Genomic DNA, 18,934 nt, shown 5'->3' on the forward strand with positions numbered 1-18,934 from the left:
CTTTCGACGCTGTACAGAATGACAGTACGCTTCTATTCAAAGTGTCAAGTCCACGTTCTCTCCTCTCTTCTTTGTCGATGTACAGGAGTTGTTTTTAAATGATAAATATGAATAATGATAAACAAATATTAAACTAGCATTGATGAATGACCATACTATATACAGAGGCACAGGCATTCAGGCAGCCAAAGCATGATTGCATGGTTAAAATTTGAGCTGTTCAAAGCAAAAAGCAGCAAGACACATTTTAACAGAAGAGCCGGTGTGTTACCGTCACAATTTAAAGGAAAAAAGTGTACTCTCTCTGATCATGACTCTTGATGATTCCTCTTGTTATTTGATGATATTTATGATTCTATGATTATTATGATTCTATTTATTATGGACATTATTCTTAATATTTAAGCTCTCTCTCTCTCTCTCTCTGCTGGTTGCTCTTCATGTTGCGTTGCTCCTTGGTTGATCTTGTTGTGCTTCTTTGGGAGAGGTGAACCCCCCTGGGAGACCCTGTGCCATAGAAATTGTGCCACGGTTCTTACTTTTTCTCTCTCTCTCTCTCTCTCTCTCTCTCTCTGTCTCTGTTTCTGTCTCTCTCCCTCTCTACTCTCTTTCGGTTTGACTCCCCCAGTCACTAACACTGTAAGCATGCCCCATGGGACGATCCACTTTTTTACTCTTGAATAAAATATGCATGAACCTTTGGAATGGATACCGTGTCTTTATTTCCCCACGACTGACCGTGGGCGCACACACTCACACAAACACTCACAAACACTCACACACACACAAACACACACACACACACACACACACACACACACACACACACACACACACACACACACACTGACAGGCTTACTCTAACCATGATCATATATTTGCCTAACCCTTAACCTAACCTAATCTTAATGTCTTCACCATAAAATGTAATGATTTACATGCTTTTTGTCCCCATAAGGGAGACAAGTCCCCATAAAGTAACACATATTTTCTGTTCTGAGAGGAGAGATGGTTAAGGAGATGCTGTGGTGCTCACTGCACTCGGGTCTGTTTATGCAGAACTCCCTGTGTGCGCACCGAGTGGGACCTTAACCCAAACTTTATTGAAAACATTTTGTCTGAACCTGACCCAGCATGTCCGGTCCCGATGGTCCCTTCAGCTGAGGGTTCACCTGCAGTGCTGTGTTTCCAATGATGGGCAGCTCCAGCTCACATAAGTCTGCACCATCCTTCTCTTTTCCATTCCCCCTCTCTCTTCTGTGTTTGAATTCAAATCTGAGATCAAACCAATATAAGTGACTTTCTCTAGATACAGCTTTCACTGAAGGGTTAGGGCCTAACCGTAACCCTAACCCTAATTCCTGGCTTCTTAAATGTTCTTTTCAGTTTCTGTGATCTCTCTGTGTGCACCATGGACTGAATGGTGTGCACATGGCTCTGCAGTCTCATGCTTAACTGCAATGTCTAACTGCAACCCCTTCTCACCACATGTATATACTGTATACAAGCAGTTCAAATAGGGTGATTTTACGTGCTTAATTATCAAAAGTGCTGCCTATTAATTTTATATCCGTAAGTTAAGCAGCCTAATCCTTTCTTGTATAGTACTGGTTGGTCTGTGGGTGCTGGGGTGAAAAAAGCTTCCATGTACATTGTGGGTCCAGCAATAAATCCCCCCCCTGAGACAATTAGCTTTGGTTGTTTTAGGACCCCAGGCCCTTGTCAATAACAATCTGGGCGAACCTCCATTACAATGCTTAACCCGAGAGAGAGTGATAAGAAACAAACTAGATATCATGGCAAACTTAAAGATTTTCTGAAAATAAATCAGACAAATTCACCACTTAAAGTGACATAAAGTGGTGAAGTTGCATGTTGCAGCTGAACACCACTCACCTCATCCTCCCCTTCCAAACATGAAAGAGAACCTGTGGTAACCTTCAGTTTTCATAAAATTCAAAGGCTGTTTAGTTTGTCCAGTCTGGGCTACTACAAGAAACATGGCAGCCTCCATAGAGAGGACCTGCTCCTGATGTAAATATAAAGTATTTCAATATAAAGGGCCCATTCTAGGGTAAATAAAACAACAATTTGTATAATTTAGATGAAACACACTCGCGAAAACATCACTAGGATTATTTTATATTCAATTAATGTCAATGGATCCCTTTCACCTAAATTAACTAAATTTGGATCATCTTTTGGCAGATTAACACACTAAAAACAATGTCTAAATAAAACTGAGAGATGCCTGCAGCTCCCTCAAACCCCTCAAAAGAGGTTCAAAGACTTGAAGAGCAACACGTCTCACACAGGATGTTGTTTTTACACTTTTATGTACAGATGACGCAAAGAAGGAGGCACCAACACCTATTCAGTTGTGAAATACTTGGCAACAGCGAAGTGACAAAGTGTTACGAAATGTTATGAATAGTTTTGCTGTGAGAAATCTTTGCGCTTTCTCTCTCTAAACTCTGAGAATCTGAAAACAAAGAAGCACAGCTGGTGTTGTTGAAACAAGGAGGTACACTGTATATACACACAGATCAACCAAAACATAGAGAGCAGTGTTACTGTTGTGGCTGATAGGTGTACAGAGCGGAAGGAAATGTGAACAAGTGCACACGTGTTCAAATGGAGTGAGTACAGGCAGAGGGCTGATTTACCGGTAATTAAAACTGAAAGTGTTGGACTATGATAAAAGGTCGGGCAGAGGAGAGGACGAGAGGAGACGAGAGGCAGAAGAACAAGAGAAGGAGTCTCTCTAATCAGGATCCAGAAAACTAACCAAGGTGAGTCCTTTCATACATTTCTTTCTCTTGTTTCATTTTATAATTCCCCTTTCATAGATTTAGACAAACCAGTCCAAGTTATGTTTAGACTTTTTGCATGACTTAAAACGAAGGACAAGAAGAGGCAACTCAAATCACAGACCTTTCTCTGGATGATGTACCAAACTCTGTGTGAGTATGAGCTGCCGCAAACTGAGATTACAAATAGTAGTGACCCTGTTATTCTTGAGACTGGTGACTCAGAACATATTAAGACGCATTATTATTTTCGACAGAGGTTGGCCAAAGCATTCATTCATTAAACAGTGGCACAACTAAAGACAAACTTGCACCGGAAACCAGAGTAGAAAGCAATGAGGCTATTCAGTCTTTCATGGCTGTTTGAGGATGGTGTGTACAGTACTTTTAAAATTGGACCTTCTGAATTAGACAGAAGGTGGGGGGTGCCGATTGTAAGGCACATGCTGAAGATAACAGCAACTTTTCACCAATTTTAGCTCCAACACATGTTAAAAAGTGGTGTGTATTTTTTAAAGTCACCTTTTTACCAGATTTACAACAATATATGCGAAGTTTGTCATATTTACATATTTTGTAAAAAATATATTGAAGATGATGTCAATGTTAAATGTAAATATTAAATTTCAACCTTATGTCAAATGTTAAATCTAAATGTTCAATGTTAAATCTAGAAGGTGGCACTTGAAGAACTTACAGAGAGGAAGTGTTCCTCGCCACCCAAATTTTCTCAGTCGGTATAAGGGTTGATGAAGTCTCACTTGACTTCCACATAGTTTAGACTTCATTCAAACGGGTTCAAGTAGGTTTTCTTGGTCAGCTAGCTCTGCATACTAAGTGTTACAGCTGTTTTTTTATAAAAGGACTCCTGACACCAGATGTCTCTTCCCCCACAGATGCAATGCCACCGAGATCAAGACGCTCTCATCCCGAAGCCTCGTGGGACTTTGCCTAAGATGTGTGCAGCGGTGCTGGCTGCCATAACAGTGGGATGCATCATGTTTCTGTCTCCTGAAAGGTTATTTGGCTGGGTTGCTATGGTAATACTCATCCTGACCCTTGGCCCTCTGCTGCACGGGCTCTGTCTGCTGGCAGAGGAGATGCTGTACCATTCAAACACAAGGTGAGAGATCAGTTGGAGTAAGAGAAGAGACAGATTCAAGTGTTCAATGCTTGTGGTTGTGTTTTCTTTTGATATATCTCTAAACAGTACCTTTCTTTTAGCATTGTTGAAAGCCATTTTAATTGATCTTTTAGCTTAAACCATGGCTCAGTGATCTGGCGTAATATCTGGCGTGTTGCTCAAACCCACTGACAATTAAACCCTGATTCCTAGCTCTAGTGCTCCTAGCTCTTTACTGTCTGGTTTACTCTTTCCTCTCTGGACAGAGTAGATCAGTTTTAAATTCAAAACGTTTGCTGCCAAACCCTTTCTATCAATGTGGTTACATGTAAACATAAGTGTAGGACACACACACACACACACACAGCCCTCATTCCTTCAGTTTATATGTTTTTTTTTCTTACCAGGTATCGAGGTAGAGGGCTGCTGAGCCATGTGCTTCCTGCCTGTGGCTTGGAGGGAAAGACTGTGCTGACTGCCGGGCTGGCAGGTATTCTGCTCTACCTGGATGGACAACCACTGTCCAACCAAGGCCAGTGCTGGAAAGTCCTCCTTCTGGCCTCAACTCTTTACGCGCTGTTTAAAAGCCTGGGAGTCCTGGTGAGATCCAGACCTGACACACAAACACAAACACCACTGGTTTTGTATTTTCTGGGGTCTTGGTCCCTTTCACTTTAGTACAAAGACTAAAAAAACTATATTTTAACCATTACATGACAGATGTTTAAGTGTCCTTTCAGGCTGACATTAGTACACATTTAAACACTGAAAGCTGTAACATCCAACAATGTGCTTTGGGGAATGTAATTCATAAGCAATTTGAAAAAGATAAACTACAACAACCATTACACAACATAGAAGAACAGTGGTACAGCAGCAGGCATCACTTATGTACAGTAACTGTCATTATCTCTGGTAAGTACAGGCCTAGTTGACAGGTTGGGTTACAGCTCTCTGTCTATGTTCCAGACAATACTGTACTCCTTATAACTATGAGTCAGTGTCATTCAGTTTCTGTTTCACTACTAGTCACTGCCCCAGAAAAATGTTTCTGATGTGGCTAAGAAAAGCTAATCAAAGACAGTTTTGAGAGGGCGAATGTTCAGTACTGTCACACACAGACAGAAATTAAACACTGGTGTTAGTACAACATCTTACATGACGTCCATGGAGTCATTTACCTATAGACATGATGACATTCAAATATTAAACCCCAGTATTCACAGCTCCAAGTGCCGCAACAAGAGCAACATGTCTGTTTCACCAGACTTTCCATCGAATGTGGCTCTGGATTGACTGGTTCCACTGCTTTGCTTGGCAGTTTACCCTCATGCCATGACCCTCATCCTGCTCAGTGGCACAGCTGCTCTCCCTTTTGTCCACTTCTACTTCAAAGACACTATCTTGTCTTACAAAAGACAAAAGAGTTTCAATATAACTGTGAGCGTACAGGCAAGACTACAGGATCATTAGAGAGTGTGTTACATCATCCCAGGCCAACCTCCCTCGTAACATAAGTCCCAACAGTCCAATAGATTCAGTCCAACAGCACCAACTTGTACACACTGACAGATATAAGCCTCCTTAATATGCCTTACTTCTTTCATCTAGATCTATGAATTATTCCCTGCAAAATTGGTGAAAATGTCAGCACGTCTCCACTTCCTCCGTTGTGACATCTCATCCCATTTTTATACCATCAAATAACGAATTAAAACCAGAATAATGAGCACTTGGACATACATTTGACGTGTACTTTTTAGTGCAGTCCATGTCCCATATGGTTTTTGACCTGTACTACAGTAAGCCACCAGGGGGCCATCAAGACAATTTGGCTTCAGTTTAGGAGAAGCTGTCCTGTCAGTCTATGGTCTACACTTACTTTCAGTAAAACCATTAATATTAAATTCTACATCTTAAACAAAAAAAACCTGTCCTGACTAGTTAGACCTGTATCAATGAGTCTCCCTTCCTGGATGACTGAAAAAGGAATCTCAGTCTTCACAACCTGTATAAGTTTAGATCATCTTATACCAGATACGTCATAATCTGAGAGTTAACTGCACTTTGAGGACTACACTTCAGACAGAAGAGTTTATATGTAAGAACACTTCCTGAAGGATCAGTTGATTATAATTGATATATGTGGAGTAAAAATAGACTCAATATTCATCTTCATCAGCGAGAATGACGATAGCACTAATTCTGTCCTCAAAGAATTGAATCATTTTTGTACAAAGCTTCTCTCAGACTCTTTACAGAAACTTACAGCGTTATAGATTAGGTTCAGCTCTGTCTCTCTGTGTCCTGCCAAAAGGTGTCAGGCAGCTCCCGAGCAGAGGTTGAGGTGTTGTGATGTGCTTCCAGCTGTTTACTGTATGTGGTCGGTGTGCAGGGTCCGTCGGAGGTGGAGGTGTCAGACATCTGCGAGGGGAGGAAGATGAACGTAGCCCACGGCCTGGCCTGGTCCTTCTACCTGGGCTACTTGCGATTGGTGCTGCCACGTCAGTAACGCCACAACACACACACACACAATGCGCATTTGGATTATCCTCCTCGTCTCTGAAATAAATCACCTATAATTAGAATACCAGAATGTGTGGATTAACACAATACCATACCATTTTACCATTTTAACAGTTTAAGTAGATATATGCCTGTTAATTAGGTAACTTCAAACCTCAGACATTCATCTTTGGTGACACTCAAGATATTCAGAGGGCTATAGCATTGCACTAGGGTATTAGGGCCCCTAAAGGGAATACATAGATTCTGAGAATAAGGTAATAGTACTTTGAGGAAAAAAGTCATACATTTATAAGTCAAAAGTCAAAAGAATATCAAAAGAATAAAGAAAAGTTTATAAAACAACACCAGTTGTGATTCTGTGTTTTCAGATTCTCAGAGCTCAGAGAGAGAGCACAAAGATTCCTCACAATAAAATTATAAATAACATTTGTAACATTTTGTAGCAACAAGGAGAACCAGTGCTCACTGGAATTTCACAAAAATCTTGAACCAATCTCTTTGTTTCTAGAGAAACTACAAAATTCACACAAAGGATAACCTCCCACTCGACCACTAACATTTCCTTCAAGTCTGTGTGGTTCTTTCTTTAGAGTAGACAGATTTTTCAAAAGATGAAGTATTTAATTATCTGTGAAACTTTTACTAAAGAATAATTTACCATTCCTCATTTTATCATAGCCAACGTCCAGATTTTCTGATATTCTTCCTGTAAAATGACAAGTAGCCTAAAATCATGACATTATTCTCATGATATTACAAATTTATTTTCGAAAGCTTAAAATATTTTTTTCTTTGGCATGGCCCTAATATTACATCATAGTATTGCACCTTGCACTGTGTTGTAGTGATCCTAGATATATAAATGAAGGTGAATGAACAGACGTGTGTGTCCTTCCAGGTTTGGAGAATTCCATCGCATCATTTCAATCCACCCATCAATACAACGGTTCCTCATGGGGGCGCGGCTCCAAGAAGCTCCTGATCCTCATTCCTCTCAACGCCAACATCTCGCACAAGTTAGAAGATGAGGACGACAACATTAGTTTTCACGACAACCTCCCAAACAGTGAGATTGACAGGGCAGGGGTCCGGGGCCGGGTCTACAAGCACAGCGTCTACAGAGTGGTGGGCGAGGACATGAGGAAGGTAAATAACTGCATGATCGTTTATTTCTAAAATTACACTGTTACATGTTTACACAATAAGTTGATAAGAAGTTCATCAGTATCAGATTACAGGCAGATAAATATACCTCCCAGAGAAACTACAGCTTCAATGCTGAACTTCTTGTGCTATAATTCAACTCCGTGTCGGTCCTCTTATTGCCAGTGTGGGCTGAGAGACTCAGTGTGCTGATATTTTCTCCTCTGATCAGATTTGTAAAGACTTCTCATCTTGAATGCGACAGAGAGAGAGAGTCACAGGAAAGTGACAGACTCAAGGGACTGTTTCTGTGTATTGTTTTTTCAGTATTTTAAGAAAGTACTTCAATGTGTTCTATATTCAATGTTTTTGATGTAACAAATCTAACAGTGACTGGGCTCAGAACTGGCTCTGTATTCCAGTGAAGGGAAAGGAAGGTTGGGGCTGCATGAAAACATCCCGTGTTTCATGTCAGACCAAAAATAGCCTCCAGTTATTTCAAAGTGATTACCAGAACAGATTTGTGGCTGTATTTTACAGAAAATAAGATGATAGCAAATGTGGGACTTTTGAAATGTGAAGTAAAAATCACACATTTTGGTGATGACAATTTTAAGGTGTTGACCTGGCCTCCAAATTCCCCTGATCTCATTTTAATCTATTTCTGAAATGTTAAAATGAGACTGATAATACCGTCTTACACCAAGTATATTAATGAATAAAGTAATGAGTAATCAGTAAAGAACGTTATCAGTAAAGAAACTTATTGTTTCTTGAGAGTCTGAAAACCTCTTTAAATATAACGCAGATTTAATCAATGATAGAGCTGTAGTCGATTACTACCAGCAGCTACTTTTCGACTTTCTTTCCCATAATGTTATGACTGTATTCGGCCCTAATATTCTGGCGTACATTCTTGCTCTGACAAATGAGCAGTTTTTTTCTTACATTCTTGTATTGCAATTTTTATTGAAGTACACTATCTGAGGTTTTCTTCCACCAAGTGGGAAAAATGGTCTGATTTTCACCATACTAACTAACTAAACTTTATTAAGTTTGGACAACTCAAACATCAAAGGAAACTTTCTGCTCTAGGTGTTTGAGGTCAACTCAAACTTTTAAGCTATTAAGAAATGATGTACCAACTAATTATTGGGCCTACTGCTGTTCAGTGACTGTGTAAACTTCTTGGAAAGCTGTATTTTTAGTGGGTGGTTTCCAGTTTTACTTTTACAATTCAAGTGGCTTTCACCCATTTACACACACATTCATGCAACGCTTTTTCTGTCATTCATCATTCATACGGACTGGAGGAACCAGGGATCAAACCATCAACCTTGTGGATAGGGACTGACTCGCTCTGTAGTGGGCTGCTGTGGAGTTTATGTTTGTGTCTCTGGCAGAATTGATGAGAAAAATTTTCATTGCATTGAACTGACTAAAAAAATGCATTAAACTACATTTTATGAAAAGGGTTCATCAGCAAATTACAAAACACTCACCAACAGTCTTCACATTATGTAAAAAAAACAGCAGAACTGTTCTGTAGACCCCATTTTTCTAAACTTGCCCTGACATTAGCTGGGGTGCTTTTTGATCCAAATTACAATTTGTTATTTCACCACTTTTAAGAAACTTAATTTAATTATGCCATTGATTAGAATTTATTTCACTTTAAATATTAGTGTAAAAGGAAATTAATTCTCGTCTTGAGCATATATTGAGACATTTAGTGACGTTTTTGTTTGACAAAGGTGATTTGTACATTGAGACACAAAAATTAAATATTTAGTCCAGTACAATGCCTTCACCTGCATCTTTCCCTTCCATACACCGCATGAGCACCACCTCCTGGTTGAACCTGATAATTCACCAGTGGAAGAATAATTTATTGTAATACAGTTATCTATCCGTCAAACACGGTAATCAAACATTTCTGGTGCGAGAGTGTCACAAGCTTTTCAAAGATCATCTGTCTAGGGAATGTATCCACCTCTGTGTAGTTGTTTAATGTGTGTTTTCAGATTTGTGTTTTCGTGTTTGTGTCAACAGGGCCGTGAGTGTGTAGTGGAGTATGCCACACCTTTGCTGACACTCTACAACATGTCCCAGGAGAGCAGTGCTGGTTTTGGGGAGCCTGAGCGCAGGCAGCAGGTGCTGATCTTCTTCAGGACCCTGCAGAACATCCTGGAGCAGTCGCTGGAGTGTCGAAACCGCTACACACTCATCCTGCTCAATGGTCAGGGGGCCGCTAAGTGTGTGTCTGTGTGTGTTTGTGTCTCTTGCCACACAGTGTGAGACAGACTGCTTTTAGGGGCATTTCAGTTTTTAGCTTATCTACTGACTCTCCACAAAGACTGACAGTCAGGAATTGGGTGTTTATGGTGTATGACTAAAATAAAGAATGAAGGTCAAGAATGTTTATCTTTGTGATTGTTGTGAGAAAGCCAATTTCAAAGCTCCCTATTTTAACAGACACACATTGAAAACATGGTGAACTCAAAACAGTGAAAGTAATTAGAGGCAGTGTGTTCAAACAAACCTCAGACTATGTTTTCCTCTTCCTCTAGATGAGCGTAAGGACGACTCTCACTTCCTGTCCAAGGCCATCCTCACACACCTGCAGCAGCAGGAGAAAGAGGAGTTCTGCCTCACGCCTCGTCCTAAACAGGACACGGTGAACCCGTTAGCGAACACTTCAAGCGTCCAGCCAAGTGTGTGGCACTTAAACGGCAGGTGGCAGCACCCAGAGCCACTGAGCAGGGAGCCCACCATCATGATCAGCCTGGAGAAGCCTCAACCCCTGAAGGTACCTGTTGAAATGAGCGAACATGAAGATGGACCAACATAAACACATGCTCAGACACACAGAGGAGTCAGAGGAATATAAACACACACATGCATGTATGCATGCACGGTCGCCTACATTATCATACTCCATTTATAACAGTTTGAAGTATATCTGAATTGTAATCTGAAAATATTTAATAAATAAAACATTTTTCTCAGAAAACGAGTTGTGTTTAATCTGTAATGAATAATTTGTTCACAGTTCCTCAATAGTAAACACGGAAACTATCACAACAAATGTATATGTACTGACACATACAATTAGAAATCTATGTAAACTATGTAAACTGACTTAATGTAACAATAAGTCCTTCGCATTGACAGTCCAAAGACATGTTAGTCTCAGCTGTCAATCATGACATTTCACCCAGTTTTTTAGCATTAAATAACTAATTCAATTTTTTGAATTAGTTATTAGGGGTTTGGGAGCAGTCCTGTCATCCATCTTTAAGTATGGGACAGTCTGAAGAGGGAGTGCACTATGCTTTAGTGCGACGTCAGTGTTGCAACTTGACAAAGTTGTTTAAAAGAGTTTGTCATCGTCCTTCCCCCTGAAGACACCAGGACATGATCTCCTGCCAACGTCCATTCAATACATAGTTTAATTAATCATCTGGAGTAGCACAAAGGCTGCATGAGGTCATGTACTCTGGCTGACGCTACCAGACGGCTCACTGAGTAGTCTTAGCCTCATTTCTAAAATGTAACCGTGGTAATGTTTCAAACAAATCACAGCAGCTAATTTTTAACAATGACCAAGTTAATACATTCAAATTGTGCCATACATCCTCCACATGGGATTAAAGGCATGAAATGTTGATTTTATAATTCTTAAGTATAAGGACCCTATCATTTTGAAGGCAAAATGGGGAAGTCAAGTCACAGGTAGACCTGAACAAAGAAAAAACGGGAAAAACACTGAGGACAGTTTAGGAAGGTTCAGATTAGCAAATTGTGTGAGAGGAGACCGGGGGGAGAAAACGATATACTGTACATGTGTGTTTTAAGAGTGTAAACAAAAGAAGCAGTCAGGAGACACCTGACACCATGCCTGTTTATCTGCATATCACATGTACACACACACACATCATGACCAACAGCGCTGCAGCTGAAACAGGATGGTGAAGTTGCATCAGATGTGTCAACAGCTCGCATGTTTTCCCGACAGGGGAGGAGGACAGAAGGATGCGATCCAAACCACACTGCATTAGCAACACACGTTTTTGAATACTGCACACTGAGACCATTTCATGTACAAATGTAGCATGTCGATAAAGACAAAAATATAATGGGAATCAAACAGTGGAGCATTGTTTGATTGTTAAGATTGGCAGGTCGTCATGATGCTCTATGAGCTCATGGTTCCTAACCTGAAGAGGTGATGGACAAAATTCTGTAACACGAAATGTAATTTGAATCTTTCTTTGAACTTTTCTCTGTTTCTTGAGGAACAATGTTCATGTTTACCTCTGACCTCTGAAAATCTTTCCAATGAAACAAGTTCAATGACAATGACTCACCTCCAACCTAAGACCATTCCTTGTAAGCAAGAGTTACAAGAAGACAGGTTTATTATCTTTGTTTTAAAGAAATAGTTCAACTTCATGGTGAAAGCCCTTGTTCCCTTGCAGCTAATCTGCTGAGTTTAGCACAAATCAGGTGTTAGATTTTGTCACCTTTGGACAGAATCAGACCAGCTGTTTCCCCATGCACAGAAAGGCATGAGAGCTGTACCATTTTTTCACCTGATTCCAAGTTAATTTCCAAAGAGTGTCACAAGTCAAGAAGTTTGGAAAACACTGTTTGAGAATACAGGGTGTGGCAGATGACCATGGCACGGAGCTGTTGCTTTTCAGCATTTTATTCCCTTCATAAGAAACATAAAGTCCACACCAAACATAAATCTCAACACTTCCTGCTGGTGCCTCGGCTTTGCAGCTTTGTCTCTTAGTGTCTCTCAGTGCGTCTCTCAGTGTGTCTCGGTCCTGAGTGTCTCCCTGAGCCTTTTAAACCTGAGGATCAATCCGCAGACAGCTCTCACCTGCGCTGATTGATCCTCTGGTACTGGTGAAGGTTCTCTCCCAGCTTCCTCCACACAGGGATTGAACAGGTTTCAAAATTCACTCTTCTCGCTCCACACTGACGGAGCTGTGATTAACCATGAATGACACATTTGATAACACAATCTGAACAACGCATAACGTGCTTTCTTTTATAGAGACTGTTGGTGCACAAATCTCAGGACCTCAAATGTACATTTTACTTTCTTTTCTCCTTTTCATTTTACTGTAAACTGAATTCTGCTGGGTGTTTTCCTGTTGTCATCTGAACATTCACTTGTAGCATCATTTTTAAAAATGTTGTCGTGTAATGTGTACCTATCTTTTTATATATTCTATCTAGTTTGAGCACTGCACGATATTGTGAAGTCTTTAACTGCATTAAGCAGATATACGAGTGTATGTCAATAACTTACATTCCACAGCACACTGATAAGAGTTTGTGTTTTGACCATGTTTACCCCCACAAATGAGGTTTGGTTTTTATTGCTGTTTGTCTGACTGTTAGCAGGATTACGCAAAAACTACAGAACTGATTTTATTGAAACTTGGTGGAGGGGTGGGACATGAGTCATGGAAGCACCTGTTCAATTTTGGAGTTGTTCCTGATAAACAGATGGACCCAGGAATGTTATTTCACTTTCTATGACATGGCGAGATAGGGTGTTAACAGTGGTGTAGGTATGCGCTCTACCTTCACCTGTCTTGTGTGTCTTCGTTTAGGATTTTAAAAAACAACACTCTCCGCTGCGGACATGTGAGTTTTTCGAATCAGATACAGGAGACTGGTCTGACCTGTTCTCCACCAAAAACCCAACACCCCGACCACCTGACATCAGCCGACTCTGTGGATAGACTACACTGGCAGAGTTTACACACAGTAAGAGACTGACTGTTTACTGACAGGAGATTTCAGGAGACTGGATATCAGTGACCTGCACTCATGTAAACTAATGATATATCTGATCCAGTTCATGAGGTTATTGAGTGATTATTGACACACTTGTTAAGGTCGTACTGGCTCATGAATGGCTCAAGTCATCCATGACTTCATGAAACATTAAACCTGTGACCTTCATCACACAGAAATATTTGTTCAAGATAATTTTGAAAGTGGGACTTTTCTATGCATCAGATTAGGTGTTCATTTGGAACTGAAAATGAATTAAATGGTTACATTGTGCACACAGAAAAAAACACAGGTTTGCACAGCTATCCTTTTTTTTTACTTTGCTTTGACTTCCATTCATTGTGGACAGCCTAACAAAAACATTATCCCTAACTTTAACCGAGATTCCTGCTTAACTCTAACCTTCACCGAACCACAATTTATATCTTACCCCTAACCTTAACCAGGAGCTCGACGTTTTGCCTCATTAGGACCAGGCTTTGGTCCCTATGAGGTCTACTGCTTCTCAAAGTGTTAGCATTTATGCTAAAGAGGTAATAAATATGAGCACACACACACACACACAAAATTCATTTTGGTTATGTCGCGAGCATATGCTGTAACAAAATCCTGTAGTTCCCCTGCAGGTCTACAGAGAGACACTTCCTCCTTTGGTGTCAGGTCTTTGTGATGACAGCATCAGATCATACCGTGATTGGTTGGCAGCTGTGATGTAACAGAAGCAGGGACATTTCCCAGAAAGGTGAGTCAGATGTCAGTGGTGAACCTATTCAGTCTGTCTGCTCTCATGTCATGCAAGTAGGATATATTACACTAAAATCACACATCAGATCTAGACGAACAAATTATTCAAGTTGAGGATCTTTACTGATGTAATTTGTATTATTTGTTGAGAACAAAATGACAAAACAACAGTCAATGGAAACCAAAATCATCCACCCATTGAGGGCTGCATTCCAGACCACACCGAAAATCTAAGTAAAATATTTTAATCACAGGCTGATCCAACTTGTGTGAATTTCATCAAGGCAACTCCTAATGTGACTCAGTAGTGTGTATGGCCTCTGTGGGCCTGTGTGCACTTCAGACAATGTCTGGACATGCTCCTGATGAGTCGGCGGATGGTGTCCTGGGGGATCTCCTCCCAGACCTGGATCATCAGTGAACTCCTTGACAATCTGTGGTGGTACTTGGATACACCGATACATTACATCCCTCAGGTGCTCAATTGGATTTGGGTCAGGGGAACGTGAGGGCCAGTCAATGGCATCAATGCCTTCATCATCCAGGAACTGTCGCAACACTCGGGCATTGTCCTGCACCAGGAGGAACCCAGGACCCACTGCACCAGCATAAGGTCTGACAATCGCTCTGAGGGTTTCATCCCGGTACCTAACAGGAGTCAGGCTACCGTTGGCTGTGACATGGAGGTCTGTCTGACTCTCCAAGGATATGCCTCCCCAGACCATCACTGACCCACCACCAAACTGGTCAAGCTGGATGATGTAACAGGCAGCATAACGTTACCACAGCGTCTGCAGACTCTTTCACACCTGTCACATGTGCTCAGTGTGAGCCTACTCTCATCTGTGAAGAGAACGGGGCGCCAGTCAATTCTGGTGATCTCTGGCGAATGTCAATCAAGCTGCACGGTGCTGGGCTGTGAGCACGTCCCACTAGAGGACGTCTGGCCCTCATGTCGTCCTCATGGAGACTGTTTCTGACAGTTTGGTCAGGAAAATACACACCAGTAGCCTGCTGGAGGTAATTTTGTACAGCTCTGCCAGTGCTCCTCCTGTTCCTCCTCGGACAAAGGAGCAGAAACCGGTCCTGCTGCGGGGTTCTACGGCCTTTTCCAGCTCTCCTTGTGTAACGGCCGGCCCCCTGGTGTCTCCTCTGTTCTCTTGAGACTTTGCCGGGAGACACAGCAAAGCTTCTTCGGACCGCACGTATGGATGTGGCATCCTGTAAAACATGTAAAACCATTCCCTGTTTGGGGCTTGTCTTGCTTTTGCCTCCGTTGTCACATTTACACCAAAGCATCTGAAATTGATTCACAATCACTTGGTCTTCTTAAATGGACAGATTGATCCCTGAAGTTTAACTGACTTGGTGTTATAGGGTTTGAAAGTGCTAACCCTAACCCTAACCCTGTGATGATTAAGTGTTCCCTTCATGTTTTTGAGCAGTGTATATACATATATATATATATACAGTGGGGCAAAAAAGTATTTAGTCAGCCACCAATTGTGCAAGTTCTCCCACTTAAAAAGATGAGAGATGCCTGTAATTTTCATCATAGGTACACTTCAACTATGAGAGACAGAATGGGGGGAAAGAATCCAGGAAATCACATTGTAGGATTTTTAATGAATTAATTGGTAAATTCCTCGTTAAAATAAGTATTTGGTCACCTACAAACAAGCAAGATTTGTGGCTCTCACAGACCTGTAACTTCTTCAAGAGGCTCCTCTGTCCTCCACTCGTTACCTGTATTAATGGCACCTGTTTGAACTCGTTATCAGTATAAAAGACACCTGTCCACAACCTCAAACAGTCACAATCCAAACTCCACTATGGCCAAGACCAAAGAGCTGTCAAAGGACACCAGAAACAAAATTGTAGACCTGCACCAGGCTGGGAAGACTGAATCTGCAATAGGTAAGCAGCTTGGTGTGAAGAAATCAACTGTGGGAGCAATTATTAGAAAATGGAAGACATACAAGACCACTGATAATCTCCTCGATCTGGGGCTCCACGCAAGATCTCACCCGTGGGGTCAAAATGATCACAAGAACGGTGAACAAAATCCCAGAACCACACGGGGGGACCTAGTGAATGACCTGCAGAGAGCTGGGACCAAAGTAACAAAGGCTACCATCAGTAACACACTACGCCGCCAGGGACTCAAATCCTGCAGTGCCAGACGTGTCCCCCTGCTTAAGCCAGTACATGTCCAGGCCCGTCTGAAGTTTGCTAGAGAGCATTTGGATGATCCAGAAGAGGATTGGGAGAATGTCATATGGTCAGATGAAACCAAAATAGAACTTTTTGGTAAAAACTCAACTCGTCGTGTTTGGAGGAGAAAGAATGCCGAGTTGCATCCAAAGAACACCATACCTACTGTGAAGCATGGGGGTGGAAACATCATGCTTTGGGGCTGTTTTTCTGCAAGGGGACCAGGACGACTGATCCGTGTAAAGGAAAGAATGAATGGGGCCATGTATCGTGAGATTTTGAGTGAAAACCTCCTTCCATCAGCAAGGGCATTGAAGATGAAACGTGGCTGGGTCTTTCAGCATGACAATGATCCCAAACACACCGCCCGGGCAACGAAGGAGTGGCTTCGTAAGAAGCATTTCAAGGTCCTGGAGTGGCCTAGCCAGTCTCCAGATCTCAACCCCATAGAAAATCTGTGGAGGGAGTTGAAAGTCCGTGTTGCCCAGCGACAGCCCCAAAACATCACTGCTCTAGAGGAGATCTGCATGGAGGAATGGGCCAAAATACCAGCAACAGTGTGTGAAAAGCTTGTGAAGACTTACAGAAAACGTTTGACCTCTGTCATTGCCAACAAAGGGTATATAACAAAGTATTGAGATGAACTTTTGTTATTGACCAAATACTTATTTTCCACCATAATTTGAGCCTACCATAAATAATGTAAACAGACCACAAACCTCTTAAAAGTTAGGAATGAAATAAAATCTTAACACTTATTTTGAAACTGATCAGTCAGTGAAAAGCAGCAACAACCAGCGTGATGGTTTACATTTCCTTGATCCTAGTTTGACTTTTCTCCTACTCTGTAATAAGACGAGGAAACCACGGTGTGTTTTAATGACGTCTGTATGTTTGTCAACCCATTGTGAGCCTCTTTTAGGTGAATGTGTTTCACAGTGGTGGGAGTAGCGTCCTTGGGCGCTATATATATTCAAGCTATTTTTATTGTAAAGCTTACGCATGATACAATCCTGAGTTTAGTGGATACGCCTCCGGTGCTCCACCAGGTGTGTGCGTGCGTTTGTGCACGAGTCTAAATGACGAGTGTCAGAAAATCTTACTCACCTGTGAGTAAGGTAGGGCTCATGCTACCATGTCTAGACCTGACACACACACACACACAGAGCCTCAGGGAAAACTAGAAGCAATTTGATTTTCTGGGAAGTGTCATAAAGATGAATTAAAGTGTTTCTTCTAACCAGAAGAGATAATTTGATGGAACTAGTATCTTTCACTAAAATCTTCTTCTATGTATATTTACTGTAATAGTCACCTTGTTTGACTATACAGTACATTTCATAATAAAGCTTTTTGTCTATATGAAAAAAATCAAGGGTATAGTGACTGATCAATGTCTGAACTATTATGATAGTTGCCAACATTTAAGGCAGATTGATCATAAATGGTCAAACTGTTCTCGCCAACTGTTATTAAGTCGCTTTGGATAAAAGCATCAGCTATATGTAATGTAATCTAATGTAAAAGAATGCCGACAACTTCAGTGTTAATCCCCAATCTGGATTTTTCCTTAATGCCAGAAATACTGAAACGACCCTTATTTTGCCTTATTGTTGACATGTTATTGTTTTGTTACTCTAATACATGTTATTAAGGAAAAAAACTGGACCCTAAAGTAAACAACTGACTTGTCCGTGGCCTAAGAACCTGATCAATTTATACATGAAATCAGCACTTTCAATTTTTTGCAATAGTAAGAAAAACCCATCAACCGGAGATTCCCTGAAAGTTTTTTAATGATTCCAACCAGCTTTTCTTAGTTGTCAGTTTGTGTTGTGTCTTTGAAAAGATAATAAGGAAAATTCCTCCATCCCGCAGCCTTTAGTGCTTTTGACAAATAAAAGGTGGGGCAACTCTGTCAGGACCTAAGATTTAAAGAGACTCCTCTAAATGCCTCCAGACTAGACAACACCCTGGCGGAACAATTTCAACATTTAATACTTTAAAATAATCATTAGAGGTCATTCAGTGTTCACTGTAAATAATAAAACATCTGTTAGCAACTGCATGTTAAATTGTTCATGATCTGTCCATGGGAAATTATGGACCTATAAAACCCATGTCTGTAACTGTCAATTATTCAAATCAATAGGAAAGAAAAAAAACAGTTTTCAATGATTCATGATTTGATTATTTCACATAAAAGAAGATGAAAAAAATGGATTAATCAATTAATTGACTTATTGATTCAGCTACAGTATTTAAGCTGCATTAGTTTTAGCTAAGTGTGCTTAATAAAGTGACACCAGAGTGTGTGTCTTGGGTGCAAGATTTATTTGATAAAATTTAAATATATTTGATAAATATATAAATATACTTTTAAGACTTTAAGCATATTAAAAAGTAGTTCCTTACTTTTACTCACGTAAAAAGCGAATGGGGTACTTTTACTTTTAATACGTCAAGCATATTTAAAAGTACTTCCTTACTTTAACTGGTGCTTTTACTTTCAAGAACGTACTTACTTTTACTAAAGTATAAAGTTTATGTG

General features: G+C 40.7%; 1 protein-coding gene across 1 annotated transcript; it reads left to right on the forward strand.

Annotated features, from left to right (window-relative positions):
• Positions 1 to 2,393: 2,393 nt before the first annotated feature.
• On the forward strand, positions 2,394 to 10,618 carry sting1 (stimulator of interferon response cGAMP interactor 1). The gene is made up of 7 exons (XM_035162386.2): positions 2,394 to 2,792; positions 3,707 to 3,933; positions 4,341 to 4,533; positions 6,329 to 6,437; positions 7,361 to 7,608; positions 9,658 to 9,844; positions 10,176 to 10,618. The coding sequence occupies exons 2-7, from the start codon at positions 3,707 to 3,709 to the stop codon at positions 10,454 to 10,456; spliced, it is 1,245 nt and encodes a 414-aa protein (XP_035018277.1). The 5' UTR covers positions 2,394 to 2,792; the 3' UTR covers positions 10,457 to 10,618.
• Positions 10,619 to 18,934: the final 8,316 nt, after the last annotated feature.

This window comes from Hippoglossus stenolepis, chromosome 7, assembly GCF_022539355.2.
Source record: "Hippoglossus stenolepis isolate QCI-W04-F060 chromosome 7, HSTE1.2, whole genome shotgun sequence".
NCBI lineage: Eukaryota > Metazoa > Chordata > Actinopteri > Pleuronectiformes > Pleuronectidae > Hippoglossus > Hippoglossus stenolepis.